The following is a 20823-nucleotide window of genomic DNA, read 5'->3' as shown; positions in this document are numbered from 1 at the left end:
ATATTTTTACACGATTTATTACCCGGGAGTGGCGCGCACCTGAAACCGAAATCCGGCGGAACTTTTATCAGTGAGTTGTAGTGGTGACGTTTCTACTCTAGTGTGGGCGATTTTTAAGTTCTTATCGGTAGTTTTTGATGATTTAACAATTTGCACTGTTTAATATCGCCCACGAACGATGTATTATTCGCGGTTTCTTCTGTTATTGTTATGGCATGTGACAAACATTCATGGTTTCTATTTACCTGGCTTGGCGCCTGTGAATTATTGCCGCAAAGGCGAGTCCAACACGTGTAAAGTGCGTATTTACAGCCCCTCGTTTTGGTTTTTCATTTTATTTGTTCTAGTCTGAAGTATTACTGTACGTAAATCGGTTGAATACCGAAGAATCGGTGATTCCTTATGAGTACAATCATTTTGACTTTTGTCAACCTGCGGCTGATAAGAAGTCACCAGTGGAGAATTTGGGACAGGTAGTTTTCGGGGAGCGCATAAGACCGTCTCCTTACAAGCTGGAATTCATGAAAAACATCACCTGTGAATTGGTTTGTAAGAAGCAGTACAATGGGACTGATGCAACAGCAAATCGCCGCTTGAGCATTTTACGCAAAGGCATAAGTTTGAATTATAAGCATCACTGGATTGTTGATAACATGCCGGTCACCAGCTGTTATGAGACGGAAGATGGAAAACCCTATTGCACTACAGGATTCCAAATGGGGTGCTTTGCAAGAGATGGCCGGGACACCTGTTTGAGGCCCCCTGATCGACAAAATGCTTATTACATCTATAACCACGTGGATTTGATCATTACATATCACTCTGGTGAACAAGAAGAGTGGGGAAACAAGTTTAAGAGCAATGGGGGCCGGATCATCTCCGTTAAAGTTGTCCCAAGAAGTATAGATCATGGAAGGTAGGTATCAAACGGGTTTCCCAATCAATCAAGTTGCTAATCATTGGGGCTCTTCTCTCCTAATCTCTACCCAATTCATCCAACTGAGTCATTGTATACTGCAATGATTTATGTCCTCATTTGACGATGGTTTTAGTGTGGTAATAAATTTCAACCTCCCAAGTTCAAGGTTTGACACTTTCAGAATTTTTTTCTAAGGACAAACGTTTCCCTTGCAGCTCCCTGGATTGCTCCTCACAGAACACGAAAACTTTGGAACTAAAGACCTCGCTAAAGCCCAACGACCACTACGAAATTCCCTATACCTACGCTGTCACCTTCATTCAGAACAACGCCGTGAAATGGTCTTCGCGATGGGACTACATCCTGGAATCCATGCCCCATACTAACATTCAATGGTTCAGCATCTTAAACTCCCTCGTCATAGTCCTGTTCCTCTCAGGAATGGTGGCAATGATCATGTTAAGAACCCTTCACAAAGACATCGCGAGGTACAACCAAATCGATAGTGGTGAAGACGCACAGGAAGAGTTTGGTTGGAAACTGGTCCACGGCGACGTTTTTAGACCCCCGCGTAAAGGAATGCTCCTCTCAGTTCTCTTAGGCTCGGGCGTGCAAGTCTTTTTCATGACTCTGGTAACACTAGCCTTCGCGTGTCTCGGTTTCTTGAGTCCTGCGAACCGCGGGGCTTTAATGACGTGCGCTATGGTGCTCTATGTCTTGTTAGGCTCCCCCGCTGGTTACATCTCTGCAAGGATCTACAAGAGCTTTGGCGGCGAGAAGTGGAAGTCCAACGTATTGTTAACATCGATGCTAAGCCCCGGAATTGTCTTCGGGTTGTTCTTTATCATGAATTTAGTTCTGTGGAGCAAAGGGAGTTCAGCAGCTGTGCCTTTCAGCACTTTAGTCGGCCTACTCGCATTGTGGTTGCTGGTGTCCGTGCCTCTGACGTTCGTAGGGGCCTTCTTCGGCTTCAGGAAAAGAGTAAGTTTCAAGAGTTGAAAGAGACAACCCTGACGATTATTTACAGGCGTTGGAGCACCCGGTGAGGACGAACCAAATCCCGCGTCTAATCCCAGAGCAATCGATTTACACGCAACCAGTCCCCGGTATTGTCATGGGCGGCGTGCTACCGTTTGGCTGCATCTTCATCCAACTCTTCTTCATTCTAAATTCGATTTGGTCGTCGCAGATGTACTACATGTTTGGTTTTCTATTCTTAGTTTTTATAATTTTAGTGATAACGTGTGCAGAGACCACGATTCTCTTGTGCTATTTCCATCTTTGCGCGGAAGATTACCACTGGTGGTGGCGGTCGTATTTGACCTCAGGTTTCACAGCAGTTTATTTGTTCTTGTACTGCTGTCACTACTTTTTCACTAAACTGCAGATTGAAGATGCAGCGTCTGCTTTCCTGTATTTCGGTTATACTTTAATTATGGTATTTTTGTTCAATCTGTTGACGGGGTCGATTGGATTTTTCGCTTGTTTCTGGTTTATCAGAAAAATCTACAGTGTGGTTAAAGTTGACTGAAGTACTTTATTTTATTGTGATTTTTACCAACAGAATTAATGTATTTATTTTATGTTCCGAATTATTTCAAGCACAAGTGAACTTTGGAATGAAAGAAATTGTAACTCACGTCTAAAACTTGTGATGTATTCTTTCTGTATGCAATTGTAAAATATAGAAATAAATAATTTTATTGTATAATTTAGTATTTTATGTGAGCTAAAGTCTGTGTCCTTTGACAATAAAGGAATGCACAATTCAAATCGCTTTTTTTACCCGATTCAAATCCACTATTGTGACATTCTGTTGTTGTAACGCCAAGGTCAACACAGTTTCTTCATTTTATTCATATCAGTATCGTTCTGATAAGAGTTTTTTCGGCCACAGACGTGTAATTGGTGCTCCTGTTAACTAGCTAAATAAAAATGGTTCTGTGGATTTTCGTTCAATTAAGGTGAGTGAATTACAATGACTGGCAATAAATCACATTGATTGCTACTACCTTTTCGTGACGATAGTTTTCACTGGTAACTTGTGTTTTCTTTTGAGGTCCTCCAACACTCCTCTTCTCCATGTGGCGAAAAGATGGAGGAGTACATCAAGAAAGATTGATAAATTACTGATTGCAAATCGCGGAGAGATAGCGTGTCGTGTATTGAGGACTGCTCGCAGATTAGGCGTTAAAACTGTTGCTGTTTACAGCGATGCCGATCGGAATTCTTTACATGTCTCACAGGTGAGTTGTGTGGCGACTGGCAAAATTTCCGCAAAGTGCAGAGTGAAAATAAATCAGAAATCGCATTCATTTGTGTTTGTTTTTTTTAGCGTTACGTGTAAGCCCGCAATTCTCAAGATTTTTGCTATTAAGTTTTAAGTATAAACTCAGAAAGAACTCAATGTGTGTAAAGAAATATATATTTTTATTTAAATATTTTTTATTGTCCCGGCGCCTCCACCAACGTTGGAAATTTTATTTTTCTAATGTTAGATAGTTAGATATAGGAAAATTGAATTTCTAACAATGGTGGACTGAGCAGACTAATTAGAAGCGATTTGATGACTGTAAAAACTTGAGCGGGTCTTTAATGAGACCACGTGCGAATTTATTGTAAACACTTTCTATTTTCTCTAAAAACTGTTTATACTTCCAAACAGTTTTTGCGGTTATTAGGAAAAGAAAACATTTGTGGCAAATTTGTATAATCGATTTACAAGAAATTGTTATTTTTCCTCCTTTTTCTATTGAGATTGTGGTTAATATTACGCAACTGTTACATAGTTAATAATATAATTGATTATTATTTTATTGTTCATTACAGAGCGGAAAATTTGTAAAAAAATTTATAATTTGGAGTTTCTTGAATTCTCCAAACTTTCAGATTCGTCTGCGAATATTGAGATCCTGGTAATTAATAATCTTGTTAACTAACATTTTTAGGCTGACGAAGCCTACCACATCGGCCCTCCCTCAGCAGCCCAAAGTTACCTCCGCGGCGACAAACTCCTCGAAGTAGCCCACAAATCAGGCTGCCAAGCCATCCATCCCGGCTATGGCTTCCTCTCTGAAAACGTCGAATTTGCCGAAAACTGCGAAAAAAACAACGTCATCTTCATTGGACCTCCAGCTTCCGCCATCCGTGACATGGGTATCAAAAGGTTTACCTTCACACCCACTAGTTTCTTCTCTTATTGCCATTTTTAGTAAATCCAAAGAAATCATGTCCCACGCCGGTGTGCCCATTATTGAAGGCTACCACGGCCAAGAACAAAGCAAAGAAAAACTAAAAGAACAAGCCCAAAAAATCGGATTTCCGGTCATGATTAAAGCCGTCCGCGGCGGTGGAGGTAAAGGAATGCGAATAGCTTTAAACGAAGCCGAATTCGAAGAAGCGCTGGAATCTGCGAGGAGCGAATCGCAGAAAGCTTTCGGGGATTCTGTCGTTCTTTTGGAGAAGTTTGTGGCCGAGCCGAGACACGTGGAGGTGCAAGTTTTCGCAGATATGCATGGGAACGCCGTGCATTTATTTGAAAGAGACTGTTCGGTACAACGGAGGCACCAGAAGATCATCGAGGAGGCTCCAGCGGTACGACTAACTATAAGCGTTACAAAGAGAAAAAAGTGTGTTTTCAGCCCGGGCTATCAGAAGAGTTACGACAGGAACTGGGGGCGGCAGCCGTGCGAGCGGCCAAAGCTGTAGGCTACGTGGGGGCAGGGACTGTCGAGTTCATTCTGGACCGGAAAAGCCACAGCTTCCATTTCATGGAAATGAACACGAGGCTCCAAGTGGAGCATCCCATCACGGAAATGATTACAGGTGAAGAAATATGAACATTTTCTGGGTCCTAAAAGATATGTTTGTATCGTTTTTTGCCACCTAAAATTAATTCTAACGTAATAGAAGCTTCTTCGGGGATTTCCATCGGATTTAATTAGCAATTATAATTGCCACAAGATAATTTATAGCCCCAGACGAGGTTTTTATGACTGGAAACTTTATATTGTAAACCACTCAGTAGAAAAAAAAAACAATTATGATAATATCCTCACTGAAATCGATCTCTTATTTGTTTTCAACACCAAAGTGGGTCTAAGTAAATATTATTCTCGGCGTCCTTGTAACTGGTGTTAAAATTAGATACCGACCTGGTGGAGTGGCAAATAAAAGTAGCCCGCGGCGAAGTCCTCCCTTTAAAACAAGAGGAAATAAGAGCCCGAGGCCACGCTTTCGAAGCTAGAATCTACGCGGAGGATCCCAGCGGTGGCTTCTTACCCGGAGCCGGCGTTTTGTCTCACTTATCAACACCTCCACTAACTGAACATGTTAGGGTAGAGACAGGAGTCCGCGAAGGAGACGAGGTGTCCGTTCACTACGATCCCATGATCGCGAAATTAGTGGTATGGGGGCCAAACCGCTCGGAAGCCCTCCTCAAGTTGCAGGCTCTTCTCACAGAGTACAATGTACGTTTCGGCTTGTCGCAACAAGAATCTGACTGTTTTGCAGGTCGCGGGGCTGCAAACCAACGTGAATTTCCTCCTAGATCTGGCGAGACACCCCGAATTTATTGCTGGGAACGTCCACACTAACTTTATTACAGAGAACCATGAGAGTCTCTTCAGAGAGAAGACAGTGAGTGAGACGCAACTAGCTCAAGCCGCCGTGGGGGTGGTCCTTACTGATGGAGCCATCGAGCTGGATGCCGCGACGAAGAGAAAAGACAGATTTAACCCTTTTGTGGTGGAGGCCGGATTCCGGGTCAACACCCATCGTGAGCGCGAAATCAAGCTCAAATTCAAAGAGCAGAGTTTCGTGGTGAAAGTCAAACAAAACAACGGGAGCTTCTTCGTTTTGTTGAACGACATCTGGAAGCCCGTTCAAGCCCAACTGTCAGAAACAAAGCTCGTTTGCAGCGTCGATGGCGTTCAAACCCACGCGAATATCTTCAGGGATGACAACATTATCGCGCTTTTTGACCACGTACTTGAGTAGTTCCGCCACGGTTAACTCACTAAAATTGTGTTTTAGAGTGGTAAGGTTGAGTTTGAGCTGGAGAAGCCCTCGTTCTTGGCACAGGAAGAGGAATCAGCTGTGGGCTTTTTGAACAAGGCTGTAGCACCAATGCCCGGCGTTTTGGATAAGGTTTTGGTCAATGTCGGTGACGAGGTGAAGAAAGGAGAGTCGCTCTTTGTGTTAATAGCGATGAAGATGGAGCACGTCGTTAAAGCAACGAGGGACGCCACAATTGGAAGTATTCTTTTTCAGGTCGGGGATAACGTGCAAAAGGATGCGACGATTGTTAAGTTCAAAGAAGAAAATTGAAATTATACAAACTGCAATCTCAATAAATTAGTCCTAAACTATCGTTGTTTATAATAACATTAAGAGATATCGTATCTCTGAACTTTGGGTTTTGTATTGTACCCACGTTACCATTCTCTTTGTCCAATTTCGTGTTACCTATAAAAATACAATAAACAAACAATCGTAATTATCGTGTTAACTGACGATCCACAGAAGAGACTCGTCGTTTTTCAGGTGGTGGCGAAATTAAAAGTCAATTAACACTCATTTCTTCATGATCGCACGTCTTATTGACATGAGCCTCTTCCATTTTTAATTACCACGCCGTTCACTTAAGATCTCTTGTTATAAACAATAATGTGCAGACTTCTGCCAGTTGTAGTCAAGTGGTGATGCGTTGCGGAGTTCTTTCGCGGCTTTTAGTGTAACTTTAAGATGACAGTGAGTGAAGAAAGTTTAGTGTTTGAAAGTTATGTGAGTGGGAAATCTTAGAATTTTAGAAATAAAGTGGAGGATTTGTAGCCCGTTTTGACGAACATGAATAAGAGTAAAAATAAACCCATAACAACCATCTCCGAAACCCTTGATGGGAAAAGCGAGAATGAAGAAAAAGGAGACAATAATAACAAAAAAAAGTAAGTGAAGATACATTTTGGTTTGTCACCGATGCGAATTTAGCTGTAAATTCCAGTTTTTCGATCAATTCTCATTCATTTATTGCTAGAATTGATTTTAACTTAATCACCTTAAACCGGTTATTACAATTTAGCACCACATTGTGATCTAATTGCCTAAGTGGCAAAGTTAAATCAGGAGGCAATTTAAAGATTATCCAACAATGAGATGACATTGAATAAAAACGAGGAAATTTAGATTGAAAGAATTATCATTTCTCCAACAGGAAACACACTTATAAACAAAAAATTGCACTGGTCATGTTAGCGGGAGTGGATTTTATGAGCTTTTGCTCCATGTCCATCATGGCACCGTTCTATCCACAAGAAGCTGCCACGAAAGGAATGTCCGAATCTTTAGCTGGATTCGTCTTCGGATTTTATGCTCTTGTGGTATTCATATCGTCGCCAGTATTTGGAAAAACTGTAAGTGGCGACGCTGGAAGGGTGGTTATAAAGGGTTGGTTTCAGTTGCCCAAGATTGGGCTCCAGTGGCTTTTTACCGGAGGAGTATTACTTTCAGGGTTGTGCAGCATAATTTTCGGGTACGAAAAACGCTAAAAAACGAGTCTAGACAATTTTAAACAATTTTTTTAGCACCTTGCACCTCATAGAGGACTACATGTTATTCACGACTTTTTCCTTCTTAATAAGAGGCCTGGGGGCTTTGGGTTCCAGCGCCTACGCTACCGCAAGTTACGTGATAATCGTGAATCTCTTCCCAGATCATGCGGGGGCGGTCCGGGTAATTTTGCGCCCTCTTAAATGTCAAAAATCTAATTGTAACTTGTAGGGCCTTTTGGAAACCTTTGTGGGTCTCGGCATGAGCGTAGGTCCAGCTCTCGGAGCTCTGCTTTTCACGGTAGGTTTCCACAACCACCCCCAAATTTTACCTCTTGTTTTTGTCTAGGAAGATCGGGGGCTTCGGATTACCATTTTACGTCTTAGGCTTCATTATTATCCTCATAGCACCGCTGAGCGTTTACTTGTTACCTTCAGAAAGTGAGTATGAAGAAACCGCGAAATTAAACGCGGACTCTGCCAAATAACTCCAAGGTTTTCTTTGAGTAAACAGTGCCGCGAATTACCTAAATTAAATATCTTGTTAAAATAATTGCTCTTAATGTTTGCTTCCGGATGTTTAGAGTGCTCGTTGGAAACCAAGACGGGTTCTTTTACGGAATTACTCAAAATCCCCCCCTTGGTGGTGACCTGTTGCATCACCGTGGTCATCGCTATGACTTTTAGTTTCTTGGATCCGACCCTGGAGCCCCACTTGAGAAAGGTGCTACAATTTCAGGGTTTTTCAGTTTTTCAAGTTTGCTATTACAGTTTAAACTCAGCCCGGGGAATATCGGGCTAATTTTTCTACTGTTGTCAGCCATGTACGGGATTTTCAGCCCTGCCTGGGGTTGGCTCACCGACAGAATCGCCAACTATTGGTGCCTCATGACGTCAGGGTTATTTTTTAGCTCAATAGCTCTGCTCCTATTGGGCCCTTCGCCTCTACTTCCCTTCCTTCCAGAGTAACTAAACAATAAAACAGTTGGTACAACTTTAACGTGATGTTTTAGTTCCATTTGGCTCAATGTGGTAGCCCTGGCGATCCTTGGGGTGGCTGTAGCTATGGCACTTATGCCAACCTATCAAGCGATTCTAGACAGTGCTCTGTAAGTGAAAGTCCCTAAAATTTTATCTAATTCCGTTTTTACAGAGAGGAGAAGTTTGAGGATAATTTGGGCACCCACAGCGTCATTGCGGGTTTATGGTCTTCCGTATACTCACTTGGGGAAGTTTTAGGACCGGTCATCGGAGGCGCTCTTCTCCAAAATTACGGATTTCCAGTAACTGCGACAGTTTTCGCCGGTTTTAATTTAATAATGGCGGTGTTGGGGACGATATATTTCTTCGGGAAGAGGAAAAAAAGTTCTAGTTTATTAGTACAAAATTTGCAGAACACTAAAGACGAAAAAAGTGACGAGAAATGGGTGGCGAAATTAGCGTAAAAATGTACAAAATAATGTAAATATTAAACATGGAAAAAACTTTTTTTGTAGTTTTTTGTCTTTTAATACCTGTATGCCTTTTTATTTCATGTTCCTTTAAGAACGTTTTTATCATGAAAAAAGAGTTGCGTGTGGTTGCATAGTTTCTACTTAACATAAAAACTGTAATTTGTACAGAATCATTGAGTTTATCGCACACGTGCTGTCCTTTTTTAAATAAAATGTTCTTTGTTATTTTGTTAAGGTCGTGCCAGTTTGAGTGTCGTCGAGTGAACATCGTTACCAAAACTTCTGGATAGGTCTCACTCTAGACTCTAACGTGTAACGATCACTTTTTTACCTTTGTCCACAATTAACGATTCTATTGCGTTTTTTTTCCATAGTTTTATCACTGGAAGTTTATTTACTCTTCAATCTTGAACTATTGATAAACACAAATTATCAGTGCTATTATCAGTGATTCGTTAGAGAGCAGACAGTTCTGTGATAAACAATGAAGACATCCAACAACTTGCCGTCTCCAGAAGGCACAGATGTCCACTCCAAAAGCAGTTTTAACATTTCTACATCTTCGGATGATGGCACCGGGCCTAGAAACCCCCACAGGAGCAAATCCATGTCCAATATTGGTAACTACTCGCCCACGGAAATCCACAGAATTAGAGAGAGACTTTTGAGGTAAGAATTACTCCCTAGTTCCTTTAGTACTTTGAGTTTTAGGACTAACTCGCGGTTGGAACGATCCGCCTTTAAGAATTTTACTCGAAAACAGAAAATAACACTGACCACGCTAGCTTTGGTGGATTTTATTAGTTTCTGCTCCATGTCGATTATGGCGCCGTTTTTTCCGAGGGAGGCGGCTGAGAAGGGGCTGTCGGACACTCTCTCAGGGTTTATCTTCAGTTTTTATGCTTTGATCATGTTCCTGACGTCGCCGATCTTCGGGAAAATTGTAAGTGCTCCAACTAATAAGAGTGGAAAAATTTTCATTGTTCATAGCTCCCGAAATTCGGCGCAAAAGTATTGTTTCTGTCTGGGATGTGCATGGCCGGGATCTGCAATCTTCTCTTCGCGTAAGTCACTTTTCTTCTCTGTAACTAAGACTAATCAACGTCTTTAGAACCCTGGAATACGTGACAAACTACACTCTTTTTACCACGTTGTGTATTGTCATTCGAGGCTTTGAGGCTCTTGGTGCTAGCGCCTTCTCTACGGCGAGCTACGTCTTCGTTGTTAACACCTTCCCGCAGAACATAGGAGCTGTTTTGGTAAGTTTTCACTTGTCACAACCTCCCTAAGGAAGATTTGTAGGGAATCCTGGAAACCTTCGTCGGTCTGGGGATGAGCACCGGTCCTGCTCTTGGAGGCGTCTTATATTCGGTATGTGGTCTCACTCTTTACCATAAACTTGGTGTATTTCACTTGTAGACAGTTAGGGGGTTTCAGTATGCCGTTCTTCGTGCTGGGTATTACCATGATCCTCTTCCTTCCCTTGAGCATCTGGATGCTGCCGAAAGTTGAAGGTAGAGTACCACACTCTTGAAAACCGTTAATTTGCTTGTAGATTGTAGTGTCAGCAATAGACCACCGTCTATTTGTCGCCTTCTAAGAGTACCGACTGTGGTCATCACGAGCTTGGTGGTCATCATCGTGTCGAGCTCTTGGGCATTCCTCGACCCAACTTTGGAGCCTCATCTGCGTCAAGTAAGTTACCACCGACATCTTCAACTAACTCTCGTTGTAGTTTAAGCTAACTCCAGAAAAAATCGGTTTGATCTTCTTACTTTTTTCTGGTCTTTACGGCGTGTCAAGCCCTCTTTGGGGGTGGCTCGCCGACAAGTTTGACAATCATTGGTCCATGATGGTAGCAGGACTGTTTATGTGTACTGCTGGTCTCTTGTTGTTGGGGCCATGCCCATATATCCCGTTTCTAACCAGCTCGCTTTGGTTGAACTTGGTAGCTCTCTCAATTCTGGGAATCTCCGTAGCTTTAGCATTGATACCAACATTCAAAGGTCTCTTAACAAGCGCAATGTGAGTACAACTCCTCAAGTTGCGTGTTACTTTACTTGATTTTTAGAGAGAGTGGCTGTGGCGACTCCATCTCGACTTATAGTATAATAGCAGGAGTGTGGTCCTGCGTCTACTCTTTAGGTGAAGTGATCGGGCCTTCCCTTGGAGGGTTTCTTTTACAACATTACGGCTTTCCTATTACCTCCACGATAATGGCCAGCATGACTTTATTTTTGGTTCGTTTGTTTTTAAGGTTTACCAGTCTGAAACTCTTTTTCAGGCTGTATTAACTTTCTTCTTTTTCGTGTTTAAAAACAATGTATGTAAAGACCAAGACAATGCGTCTGATAGTGGAATTAGTGGCTCTTGGAGGTCTACAAGCGATGAAGATTCCTCAGAGGCGACACCCCTTTTGTGCGACTCTGGTTATAGGATGTACACAGAGGAAAAAGTACAGTATTATGAGAAGAGCAGGAAACTTGACAATGAGGTGAATTGCAAATTGGCCGAGGGCATAATACTATTAAAAATGATTCTTTTCTAGCTTGGCGAAACCGACAGTAACCAGTTGACGGATATTAGAGGGACTGTGACAATAACAGGAAAAGGGTCGTGTGAAGTTTGACCTGTAGAGATTTGTTTCTTATCGTTTTTATACTTATTATTTATGGAATATTCTCGAAGATGTCTTTTGTCCACTTTGTAACATTGGTGACGTGGAAACTGAATAAATGAATGCTCTAAAACATGCCTTTTCTTTCGTGACACAAAAAGTTGGAAATATCTCCTACGTAACACTTTAGTTACCAGCACGTGTGTATTATCAGCGATGTTTTTATGTAAAAACGCGATAAGAGTTCACTCTAATATTAAGAAATTGGTAGCGATAGTTAAAACTCATTCATTATTAAGTGGGTTATTTTATTTCAACGTAAATAGAGCAAAAATGAGATTAATTCTAATCTTTAAAACGGTTTTATTAACAAAATTTAAAAAAAAAAATGCATGTCATCATGTCGAGATCGTACTGTATCAATTTTTTTTAGCAATCTCTAATTTCATAGACCAAATTTCCCTACATAAACTGCGTCAAAGTCCAACAAAAAACGTGCAACGTGGCTTATCCACCCGCCACTTGGCTCTTTTTTCATAAAAATGCAAAAATAATAATCATAACCCCACCACTTTGACGTTGTCAAAGTGACAGGTGCCGAAAGTCTTGCCAACTGCGCATATCGATGAGCACTGTTGGCTCTTTTCCATTGGTCAATTTCAGACGTCTTGTGTTGACACTTGTCATCGACTGTCAATTACCGACATGAATTCGTTTTTTCTTTTGTATTAATAATAAATGAGTGACTTAAAGTCATTACGTTTCTTAATTGTAGTGCAACTGAGTGACTGCCATAAAATTTCAGTGTGATACTTCGTACTAACACATTTTTTGCTAAGGTAACAAAAACTTAGGTTATGTGGTAACCGCTTTAATATTCACAGACTGAAAACTCTCATAAAAACTCTTCCAGATGTGGTTTCGTGTGTTTATATTAGCGGTGTTAGTGCAAGTTCAATTGTCGCCAGGCAGTTGTCGGGTGAAGAAGTCCAAGTCTGTGACAACTCTCTTGGAAGCCAAGTGGGAAATCACACCTTTGGTTTTAGAAGTCGTTGAGTACTTAGGGGATGAGAGTGAAGACTTTTTCTGGAGCTATGTTAGCTCTATTTCGAGTTTGAATCCACCGTTGGCCAGCATAAGTAAGTCAACTTGAGATGGAGACACATTCAAGACACTTTCTTTTCAGAGAATGATAAAGAAAGGTACAATGTGATGATTAAACAAGCCGCCAAACTACTGACTTCTTCGCAACTATCAGTATTAAAGTTGGGGTTGTCTCTACATATTTACTCTCCTAAAGTACAAATGTTTCAACAGATTGCGTTAGAAAAGAAGTTACCTAATTGTGGGGCTGTGGCTGATGTGGGGGGAGTTTTTACATGTAATGTTAATAAAGTCAAGACGATGGTCGATAACGTAGGTATTCCTCACGTTGATACAGACATTTTATTGTCGTTTTCAGTACAAAGAAGGCTCAAGAATTGATACTTTCAATGTGGACACACACTATCCAGGCTCTGAGAACAGAACTAAAGTCGTCACATTGTACGGCGAGCTGGGGACCAAAGAATTCTCAGATTTCCATAAAGTCCTAAAGGAGGAAGCTGAAGCAGGGAAAATTGATTACGTTGTCAGGCACTACGTCCAGGTTGTCCCCAAAACAACTCTCCTCAAACTAACATAACTGTTGTAGAAAGCAAGCGATAAGAAACTAAGACTCTCAGGCTACGGCGTTGAGCTCCAAATGAAATCAACTGAGTACAAAGTTCAGGATGATACTGAGCTCCATGATGATCCTTCATCAGAAGAAGCGTCTCAGGAGGAAGAAGAAGCAGAGATCGAAGGTTTCGACTTCAAGAAGCTCAAGTAAAAAATTCCCTCTTTTAGTGTAAAGCTAATATGGTTTTCTAGGACTCTCTTCCCTGACCACAAGAAAGACTTGGAGAAACTTCGCCAACACTTGGAGGAGTCTTCAAACGAAATGGCGCCTCTGAAAGTCTGGCAGTTTCAGGAATTGAGTCTACAAGCCGCGGAACGTATTATGAATGCTCCCAAAGATGAAGCCCTCAAAGTCTTCACTAACATTGCTCAGAACTTTCCTATGCAAGCTAAAGGTCTTGTGAAAACCGTCGTCAACTCAGAACTGAAAAAAGAAATGAAGTTAAATTCGGACATTTTCTCTTCAACTTTGAACCTCCAACCCTCAGACACCGCTCTGTTCATCAACGGGATGTTTTACGATGTCGACTTAGTGGATGTTTACGGAATTCTTGACGTGTTGAGACAAGAACTGAGAACCATGGAAGGTCTCCACAAGATCGGCATCGAGAGCAAACAACTAAACTCTTTATTAGCGCTTGATTTCGGAGACAGTGGAAACAATCAAGACTTTGCCATTGATATAAGAGACTCCGCCGTCAACTGGATAAACGACGTGGAAAACGACCCTAAGTACACCCGCTGGGCCAACAGCGTGATGGAGTTGTTACGACCTACGTTCCCGGGGATGATCCGTCAGGTTCGGAAAAACTTGTTCAACTTGATTTTGATCATTGATCCCACTGAGCCGAGAGCGAGGGACTTGGTGAAGCTGTTGGAATCTTTTGTCGTTCACACCGCGCCACTCAGGGTTGGAATTGTTTTCGCAGTTGATGCGTCAACGGAGTTGACGGGTATGCAGGATGCGGGCGTCGCGATGCAGTGCGCTTTTAACTACGTGGCGCAGAAGAAGAACCCGCTGGCAGCGCTCAGTTTCGTGAAAACAGTCCTCGGCGCCGCCACCGACGAAGTCACCGTGGAAAACGTCAAATCCGAACTGAAGAAAGACTTTGGAGACGACTACTTGGACGTGTTAGGTGAAGACTCTGATTACGATTTCGGGCGACAGTTGGCGATTGATTTCATTCAAAGAACTGGTCAGCGGGTTCTTCCCCAAGCATTGATGAACGGGATTCCGCTTCCTAGTAGTAGTCTCAATGTGGACGATTTCGAGGAAGTTGTCTTGCAAGAAGTCATGTCGCAAACGTCGGCTCTGCAGAAGGCAGTGTACCGGGGAAAACTCACAGACTCCGACGACGTCGTCGAGTATCTCATGAATCAACCGAATGTCATGCCACGTTTGAATCAAAGAATTTTGAATAAGGACCAGTCGTTGTATTTGGACATGGCGGGGTCTTCAAGCTCCAGTATGAAAGTGGAGGACTTGGCCAAGTTGTCTCCGAGGGACATGACGGCCACTGCTATCGAAAATGTTCGTTACTTTTACGTTCCTAAGAAGGGCAAGCACTTGCACACGATGACTTACTGGGTCGTGGGGGATTTGAAGTACTTGGAGTCTAGGGAATTGCTTCTGGCGGCTTTGGAGCACGCGGTAAGTTACTTTCGAGCGAGTTTCCCCGGTGACATTTTCTTGTAGAAATCGGAGAACCACGTTCGGGTCACTTTCCTCCCCAACGTGGACGGTGCCATACGCAACATGATCAACAAACTCGTTCTGACAGCCCTCTCTGAATACTCGCCGGAAAAAGCTCTCGATTACGTCCTGTCGCTGCTACGAGAAGACAAAGCCGCCGTGGATCTTGAAACTGGAGGGCGCCTGAAGTTCCCCGAAGAAATCGGTCTGAAGATCAACAACCAAGACCTCAATCTGAAGATGTTACGCGTGTACAGTCAGCGCGTACTTAACTTGAAAGGGGGCGAACGAGCACTCATCGCCAACGGACGTCTCCTGGGTCCGATCGAAAACGACGAGACTTTCACAACCGAGGATTTCGCTCTGTTGGAGCGCTTCACCTCTGTCACTTACCTAGAAAAAATACAAAAAGCCACCGAGACTACCGCAGAAGAAGACGAAGGTTTTTGATACCCAAAATTGTCTCTTTTCACTTTTGATTTTCTTCCTAGAACTGTCGAGCAACTCGTTCCTTAAGATCGTGTCACTTTTGGTGTCAAGACCGCAAACTCGCACAAGATTTGAGATTGTCTTCAGCGGGGATGAGCATTCAGTGTTGAAAATTCCCGCGGCGCACCCGGAGCAGGTCGCTTTCGACCTCGTCGCCGTGGTGGATCCAGTCTCGCGAGGTGCCCAAAAATTGGGGCCAATATTACAGGTGCTTCAGGAGGTACTCAACGTCAATATCAGAGTGTTTCTTAACAGTGTGGAGAAGAACAGCGACATGCCTGTTAAAAGTTTCTACCGTTTTGTCCTGGAGCCCGAAATCCAGTTTACGGAAGACGGAAAACGGACCACTGGTCCTCTCGCTAGGTTCACTAACATGCCAACGTCGCCGCTGCTCACTCAGAATTACCACGTCCCTGAGAACTGGCTGGTGGAGGTGGTGCGGTCTGTCTACGATTTGGATAACATCAGACTCGAGGATGTCGACAGCAACGTGCATAGGTAAGGCAAAGACACTCAGAAAGCCCCGTCAGTTGAAATTTCAGTGAATACGAACTGGAGTACCTTTTGCTCGAGGGTCACTGCTTCGAAGCCACGTCAGGAAGCCCCCCAAGAGGCCTCCAAATCACTCTCGGCACCGAGAATCAGCCGGTGATAGTAGATACGATCGTGATGGCCAATTTGGGGTACTTCCAACTCAAAGCGAATCCTGGGGCTTGGGTTTTACGACTGCGCCAGGGGAGAAGCGCCGAGATTTACGATATTGTCAGCCACGATGGAAGTGACACTCCTACAAACTCATCCGATATTAAAGTGCTTATCAGTTCCTTAAGATCTCACATTGTGAAGCTCCGTGTACAGAAGAAGCCCGATAAGTACAGCATGGACTTATTGTCGGAGGACGAACCAAACGCCGGCATCTGGAACTCAATAACCAGGTAAGTACCGAAGTTTTTTGCATGATACTGTAGAATTTACTTGCATGCCTCCAGAGTTGTTCTCAGGTAATTAGTGGGGGCCGCATTTGTACAGTTAGTCCTCGTAACTCTTCTTTTTCAGTTCTTTTTCGAAAAACGACGAGGAAACCGACGAAAAACTAAACATATTCTCTTTGGCGTCGGGCCATCTCTACGAACGCTTCCTCCGAATCATGATGGTGTCGGTGTTAAAACACACAAAAACCCCCGTGAAGTTCTGGTTCCTGAAGAACTATCTCTCGCCCCAAATTAAAGTTTGTATTTTCTCCTTTTTATCAAGCCAGGACACGACTTTTCTTCCAGGATTTCCTCCCGTACATGGCCAAAGAGTACGGCTTTGAATACGAGCTCGTCCAGTACAAATGGCCGCGTTGGCTCCACCAACAAACGGAGAAGCAAAGAATCATCTGGGGGTACAAAATCCTCTTCCTCGACGTCCTTTTCCCTCTCGACGTCAAAAAAATCATCTTCGTGGACGCCGATCAAGTCGTACGCACCGATCTTAAAGAACTCCAAGAGTTGGACCTCGGTGGCGCTCCTTACGGCTACACTCCTTTCTGTGAATCCCGCAAAGAAATGGACGGTTTTAGGTTCTGGAAACATGGCTATTGGCGCAACCACCTCCAAGGCCGAAAGTACCACATTTCAGCTTTGTACGTGGTTGATTTGAAACGCTTCCGAAGAATCGCAGCAGGGGATCGTCTCCGTGGTCAATACCAAGCGCTTAGTCAAGATCCCAACAGCTTATCCAACTTGGATCAAGATCTACCAAACAATATGATCCATCAAGTTTCCATCAAGTCGTTACCACAAGAGTGGTTGTGGTGCGAGACGTGGTGCGACGATGCTTCTAAAGCAAGGGCGAAAACTATTGATTTGGTAAGGAGAGAGTGGGGTTTTTCGCGTTTTCATGGTTGTTCTAGTGCAATAATCCGATGACGAAAGAGGCGAAGCTGACCGCGGCGATGCGGATATTACCGGAGTGGAAAGGATACGATGAGGAAATTAGACAGCTGCAGAAAAAGATAGATACGGGGGTGTTGGACACGGAGGAGGAACATATACAAGGTGAAACGACTGATAGACACACTGAATTATGATCACGTTGTAAATTAATTTTATTATTAAGTATGTACAGTGATTTTTTAATAAATAAGTAAAGTGGTATTTACATTCTTATTACCAACGAAAGCTAAAAAAACTACACGATATCTGACTCCCGGTTCTATTCAAACTTCGCGCCTTACGTTTTTTGAGGAACAAAATCAAAATCTTTAAAATCATCGCGATCCGTTGTGCAATTAATGTCAAACAGGCTCAAATTTAAGGTTAATGGAGGTCGCGCGAAATTTGAGATTTTATCTACATTTTCCACTATTAGATAATTTTCTAAAAGTGAACTCTACTACATTTTCATTGTACACGCTACTAGCATCGCTAAATTGCTTACTAAAAAATCGCCTTGATCTCTTCAACTGCATTCGTAAACTTGAGTCATGGTCCTGCAGATACTGCATTTAACGTAGCAGCAGTTGTAGTACTTGCATTGACATCTCTCTATCTTCTCTTCCACCAAAGTTCTGTAGCCTCTTCCGCAACAGAGTTGTCGACAGCTGTTGGGACCCTCGCTGGTGACGTTGCACTTCCTGAAATAAAAGAAGTAACGCGGCGTCTTCCTGGGGTTTTCTCACCTTGCGACGGTGCCAAAACTTCCTAATTTAATATCTTTCGTACAGTAATCCGGCGATTTCGAAAGGAAGAGTAATTGGTCTGATTGCCTCTTCCCGAGATTCCCTTCCACGTAGCTTATGGACACTTCTTTTGCGTTGGTGTATTGTTTCATTAATTGATGCCCGATGTTGATGAGCGGGGGCAAACCTTTCCAGCACGTCTTAATATTGCAAGACCCGGAGACTCCATGACACTTGCACTGAGTGTGGAGACTCTCCCTGATCACTCTTCTGCCCACTCTATTGTTGTGCAAATTCACAGCAGCGATCTCCTCTCTTAGAAGGTTTTTCTTGTCTTCGTAATTCCCCTTTCTTCGTTTCCTTGTCTTGTCGACGTTGTTCTTCTCGACGTTGTCGATGAAGCGTTTGGCGAAGTAGACTCCCCAGTAAATGTTATCTCCGCATCCGCCCCACTGGAAGTTGCCGTTTGGAGGTTCATCGGGTTTAGCGGCACACGTGCAGTGGTAAAGGGTGCCGCTGGCGCAGGCACGTGCCATGGTGTACGTTAGCGCGGCCGAGCTTATGGCGTAGACGTAGGCCTGCTCTCTCGTCGCTGGAACGCGAAAAGAGACAATTATTATCGATTCGTTACTGCAGTTCGTTAATTCAGCCTCTTGAATTTGTATCTCGACCTCTGCTGTTGAATTTCAAATCAAATCAAGCTTGTTTGCATCCTGATAAAACCTCACAATTCGATCGTCAATCATTAAACCCGCAAGCTATTCCGTCCACGCTCTCCCAAATCCAGAGGAATTCCCTTTCACCAGACGGGAAAATCAGAGCCACGGATTGATAGAACGTTATCAAGGAAGGGACGCAAAGTAAGAGCAGACGTGACCGGACTGTATATTCTTACCTCTGGTTAAATCGGGGGTTAAATAAGGCGCTGTTCGAATCGAAGAACAGTTCCATCTCCGGTCTTGGAACACGGCTTGGCACGTCTCCGCTGCTAAAATCGCCGCTTTTTTGACGTGGGGCATCGCTTCCATGGAAGTGCGGCATAATTTCGCTTGGAGCTTCGCCAGGCCGTACCTGCGGCGAGCGATGCCGCATGGAGAGCGCGCTCCAGAGCGAATCCCACGCGTTGGACTGGTGGACGTTAGATTCCAGTGAAGATTGGAATGTTGCAGGGATCTAAAGAATTAAGAAAAGTCCAACGAGAGAATTGTGTGACTGAAGTTGTTAAAAAAGTTATTTATTGGTGTGATAAAGGCGGAGGCTTCGTGACGTTTTCTATTATGTATACTGAGCGTTTTCATGTACCGTGTCTCGTGTCGTAATTTCCGCGCTAAGTCAATAATCCTTTAGTTCCTCTTATTATTAACTTTACGGTGTAAATAAGGGTATGTCTAGATAAGTAATAATCGTAAAAAAATCCACGCAATTAACACTTTCTCGCGGCAAAACATAAAACGTCTACAATCAACATTCTTAGCGCTCCACCCTCTGGTATGACAAAATAACTTAATTACAGATACGTCTTTTTATTATCACACCGCGAAGAGTCGAGACTCGTTTTATGGACATTAAAATTTTTTCCAACTCGTGAGTTATTAAATGTTTCGAAATTAAAAAGTCGCGCTAATTAACCCAAGGGGCAAAAATCTCATAAGACTCCTGAGGGGCGACAAAGCCAGATCGCGTGAACATACTTCAATCTATAATTAACGTTTGATAATATCGTTCAGGTAAAGTCTAGAGGGCGCCCACTAATTACAGGTGTGGTTGGGACTAGACTGACCCTTTTGTCTCTACGAGGGTGCGAGGGAAAAAACTCTAAGGGCCCACGCTCGCGAAATATTTTAACAGTTCCAATGCACATTTTTTCTTTTTAATCCTCTTTTGGATTTTCCGGGCGCACAAAGGCTGCGTCCCGGCATAAAAGAGGGATTTTCACTATGAATCGCGTAATTAAAACTTCCTGAATTTGTGTTTTTTTGGATTCTACGTCTGTTGCATTGAAAGCGTTCAAACTTTTATCACGCGGCAGTTTTTACGACCAGAATTGCATGCGAAATTATTTATATTATAATCCTGAGAATTATACAATGTGAATGCACGCAAAAAAGAAATTAAATCCTACAAATTTAATAAGAAAAAAAACAACTTACAACCACCGGATCGGCTGCCCCTCGTTCCAAGTTGCGACGAAGAAAATCAACCACATGATGCGTTTAATTTCCATTTCTTCGACCGTTCTGTGATGTTTATTAGACGGTTTTCATTCTGAGGATTTAACGGGAGGTTGTGGAGAAATTTCAGGACGTGTATTCCCGACAAAGGTCGGCGAAAGACTGAGCTCTTTGTGGTTAAAAGTTTTCCTGGGCTTTCACGTGGAGATCCTGGATTAACAGAACATTTTAAACAGCTTTATGCGCGTAATGCTCTCTTATACATAAAGAATGATGCTTATAATTTTAAATTAGCGCTGTGGCGATGCTGGAGCTGGAAAGAGCGAGTTAATTAATAAATTATTTAATAATTACGAGCGGTGGGAAATAGAACTTTTATTAATTTGCATCAAGGGATTATTTGTTTTAAGTGTAAGAAAACGTTGACTAAACAACGGAGTTAAATTGCAAACAAGAGAAATATTTCCAACTAATTTGGGCGAAATTATTAATTAATTATTACCACGCAAAATTATTTCAATTTCAGCGGGAAACCAAAATATAGGCAACTG

General features: G+C 42.8%; 6 protein-coding genes across 6 annotated transcripts; 5 read left to right on the top strand and 1 right to left on the bottom strand.

Moving 5' to 3' along the window:
• Nucleotides 1-75: 75 nt before the first annotated feature.
• On the top strand, nucleotides 76-2692 carry TM9SF2 (transmembrane 9 superfamily protein member 2). Its single transcript, XM_088036364.1, has 4 exons — nucleotides 76-298; nucleotides 348-916; nucleotides 1135-1900; nucleotides 1947-2692. The coding sequence occupies exons 1-4, from the start codon at nucleotides 179-181 to the stop codon at nucleotides 2448-2450; spliced, it is 1959 nt and encodes a 652-aa protein (XP_087892490.1). The 5' UTR covers nucleotides 76-178; the 3' UTR covers nucleotides 2451-2692.
• Nucleotides 2693-2729: 37 nt separating this feature from the next.
• On the top strand, nucleotides 2730-6286 carry Mccc1 (Methylcrotonoyl-CoA carboxylase 1). The gene is made up of 8 exons (XM_088036360.1): nucleotides 2730-2883; nucleotides 2979-3165; nucleotides 3868-4085; nucleotides 4132-4513; nucleotides 4561-4744; nucleotides 5066-5388; nucleotides 5432-5905; nucleotides 5954-6286. Exons 1-8 carry the CDS (start codon nucleotides 2855-2857, stop codon nucleotides 6245-6247), a joined length of 2091 nt encoding a protein of 696 aa, XP_087892486.1. The 5' UTR covers nucleotides 2730-2854; the 3' UTR covers nucleotides 6248-6286.
• A 51-nt stretch (nucleotides 6287-6337) lies between these two features.
• On the top strand, nucleotides 6338-8952 carry LOC148175465 (MFS-type transporter SLC18B1-like). Its single transcript, XM_088036394.1, has 11 exons — nucleotides 6338-6703; nucleotides 6752-6864; nucleotides 7131-7329; nucleotides 7375-7448; nucleotides 7501-7648; nucleotides 7697-7765; nucleotides 7818-7905; nucleotides 8049-8188; nucleotides 8236-8429; nucleotides 8478-8573; nucleotides 8618-8952. Exons 1-11 carry the CDS (start codon nucleotides 6665-6667, stop codon nucleotides 8907-8909), a joined length of 1452 nt encoding a protein of 483 aa, XP_087892520.1. The 5' UTR covers nucleotides 6338-6664; the 3' UTR covers nucleotides 8910-8952.
• Nucleotides 8953-9130: 178 nt separating this feature from the next.
• LOC148175464 (MFS-type transporter SLC18B1-like) lies at nucleotides 9131-11668 on the top strand. Its single transcript, XM_088036383.1, has 12 exons — nucleotides 9131-9230; nucleotides 9293-9587; nucleotides 9630-9861; nucleotides 9909-9982; nucleotides 10030-10177; nucleotides 10221-10289; nucleotides 10342-10432; nucleotides 10474-10613; nucleotides 10654-10943; nucleotides 10990-11158; nucleotides 11203-11412; nucleotides 11467-11668. Exons 2-12 carry the CDS (start codon nucleotides 9403-9405, stop codon nucleotides 11545-11547), a joined length of 1689 nt encoding a protein of 562 aa, XP_087892509.1. The 5' UTR covers nucleotides 9131-9230; nucleotides 9293-9402; the 3' UTR covers nucleotides 11548-11668.
• Nucleotides 11669-12148: 480 nt separating this feature from the next.
• On the top strand, nucleotides 12149-17577 carry Uggt (UDP-glucose-glycoprotein glucosyltransferase). The gene is made up of 12 exons (XM_088036336.1): nucleotides 12149-12374; nucleotides 12449-12674; nucleotides 12722-12951; nucleotides 12998-13183; nucleotides 13229-13401; nucleotides 13447-14905; nucleotides 14951-15389; nucleotides 15439-15934; nucleotides 15979-16371; nucleotides 16493-16664; nucleotides 16714-17289; nucleotides 17334-17577. Exons 2-12 carry the CDS (start codon nucleotides 12449-12451, stop codon nucleotides 17508-17510), a joined length of 4527 nt encoding a protein of 1508 aa, XP_087892462.1. The 5' UTR covers nucleotides 12149-12374; the 3' UTR covers nucleotides 17511-17577.
• LOC148175462 (protein Wnt-11b-1-like) lies at nucleotides 17511-20733 on the bottom strand. The gene is made up of 4 exons (XM_088036453.1): nucleotides 20252-20733; nucleotides 18997-19274; nucleotides 18102-18693; nucleotides 17511-18056 (listed from the first exon to the last, which is right to left on the bottom strand). The coding sequence occupies exons 1-4, from the start codon at nucleotides 20323-20325 to the stop codon at nucleotides 17882-17884; spliced, it is 1119 nt and encodes a 372-aa protein (XP_087892579.1). The 5' UTR covers nucleotides 20326-20733; the 3' UTR covers nucleotides 17511-17881.
• Between the last annotated feature and the right edge of the window lie 90 nt (nucleotides 20734-20823).

This window comes from Gnatocerus cornutus, chromosome 5 (genome assembly GCF_029298725.1).
Source record: "Gnatocerus cornutus isolate USDA-ARS CGAHR chromosome 5, icGnaCorn1.1, whole genome shotgun sequence".
NCBI lineage: Eukaryota > Metazoa > Arthropoda > Insecta > Coleoptera > Tenebrionidae > Gnatocerus > Gnatocerus cornutus.
The sequence above is the reverse complement of the archived record's forward strand: the minus strand, read 5'-3'. Positions and strand labels throughout refer to the sequence as shown.

Bases quoted from the DNA above. Each gene is read 5' to 3' on its own strand.
- Uggt (XM_088036336.1), top strand. From the start codon at position 12,449: ATGTGGTTTCGTGTGTTTATATTAGCGGTGTTAGTGCAAGTTCAATTG. The intron at 15,935-15,978 runs GTAAGGCAAAGA...TTGAAATTTCAG, and splicing joins GTCGACAGCAACGTGCATAG to TGAATACGAACTGGAGTACC. The intron at 17,290-17,333 runs GTAAGGAGAGAG...TGGTTGTTCTAG, and splicing joins GGGCGAAAACTATTGATTTG to TGCAATAATCCGATGACGAA.
- LOC148175465 (XM_088036394.1), top strand. From the start codon at position 6,665: ATGACAGTGAGTGAAGAAAGTTTAGTGTTTGAAAGTTAT. The intron at 6,704-6,751 runs GTGAGTGGGAAA...GAGGATTTGTAG, and splicing joins GTTTAGTGTTTGAAAGTTAT to CCCGTTTTGACGAACATGAA. The intron at 8,430-8,477 runs GTAACTAAACAA...GTGATGTTTTAG, and splicing joins CTACTTCCCTTCCTTCCAGA to TTCCATTTGGCTCAATGTGG.
- LOC148175464 (XM_088036383.1), top strand. From the start codon at position 9,403: ATGAAGACATCCAACAACTTGCCGTCTCCAGAAGGCACAGATGTCCAC. The intron at 9,862-9,908 runs GTAAGTGCTCCA...CATTGTTCATAG, and splicing joins CGCCGATCTTCGGGAAAATT to CTCCCGAAATTCGGCGCAAA. The intron at 10,433-10,473 runs GTAGAGTACCAC...ATTTGCTTGTAG, and splicing joins GATGCTGCCGAAAGTTGAAG to ATTGTAGTGTCAGCAATAGA.
- TM9SF2 (XM_088036364.1), top strand. From the start codon at position 179: ATGTATTATTCGCGGTTTCTTCTGTTATTGTTATGGCATGTGACAAAC. The intron at 917-1,134 runs GTAGGTATCAAA...TTTCCCTTGCAG, and splicing joins AGAAGTATAGATCATGGAAG to CTCCCTGGATTGCTCCTCAC. The intron at 1,901-1,946 runs GTAAGTTTCAAG...GATTATTTACAG, and splicing joins TCTTCGGCTTCAGGAAAAGA to GCGTTGGAGCACCCGGTGAG.
- LOC148175462 (XM_088036453.1), bottom strand. From the start codon at position 20,325: ATGGAAATTAAACGCATCATGTGGTTGATTTTCTTCGTCGCAACTTGG. The intron at 19,275-20,251 runs GTAAGTTGTTTT...TTAATTCTTTAG, and splicing joins GGGCAGCCGATCCGGTGGTT to ATCCCTGCAACATTCCAATC. The intron at 18,694-18,996 runs GTAAGAATATAC...TTCGCGTTCCAG, and splicing joins AACCCCCGATTTAACCAGAG to CGACGAGAGAGCAGGCCTAC.
- Mccc1 (XM_088036360.1), top strand. From the start codon at position 2,855: ATGGTTCTGTGGATTTTCGTTCAATTAAG. The intron at 4,745-5,065 runs GTGAAGAAATAT...TGTTAAAATTAG, and splicing joins CATCACGGAAATGATTACAG to ATACCGACCTGGTGGAGTGG. The intron at 5,389-5,431 runs GTACGTTTCGGC...ACTGTTTTGCAG, and splicing joins CTCTTCTCACAGAGTACAAT to GTCGCGGGGCTGCAAACCAA.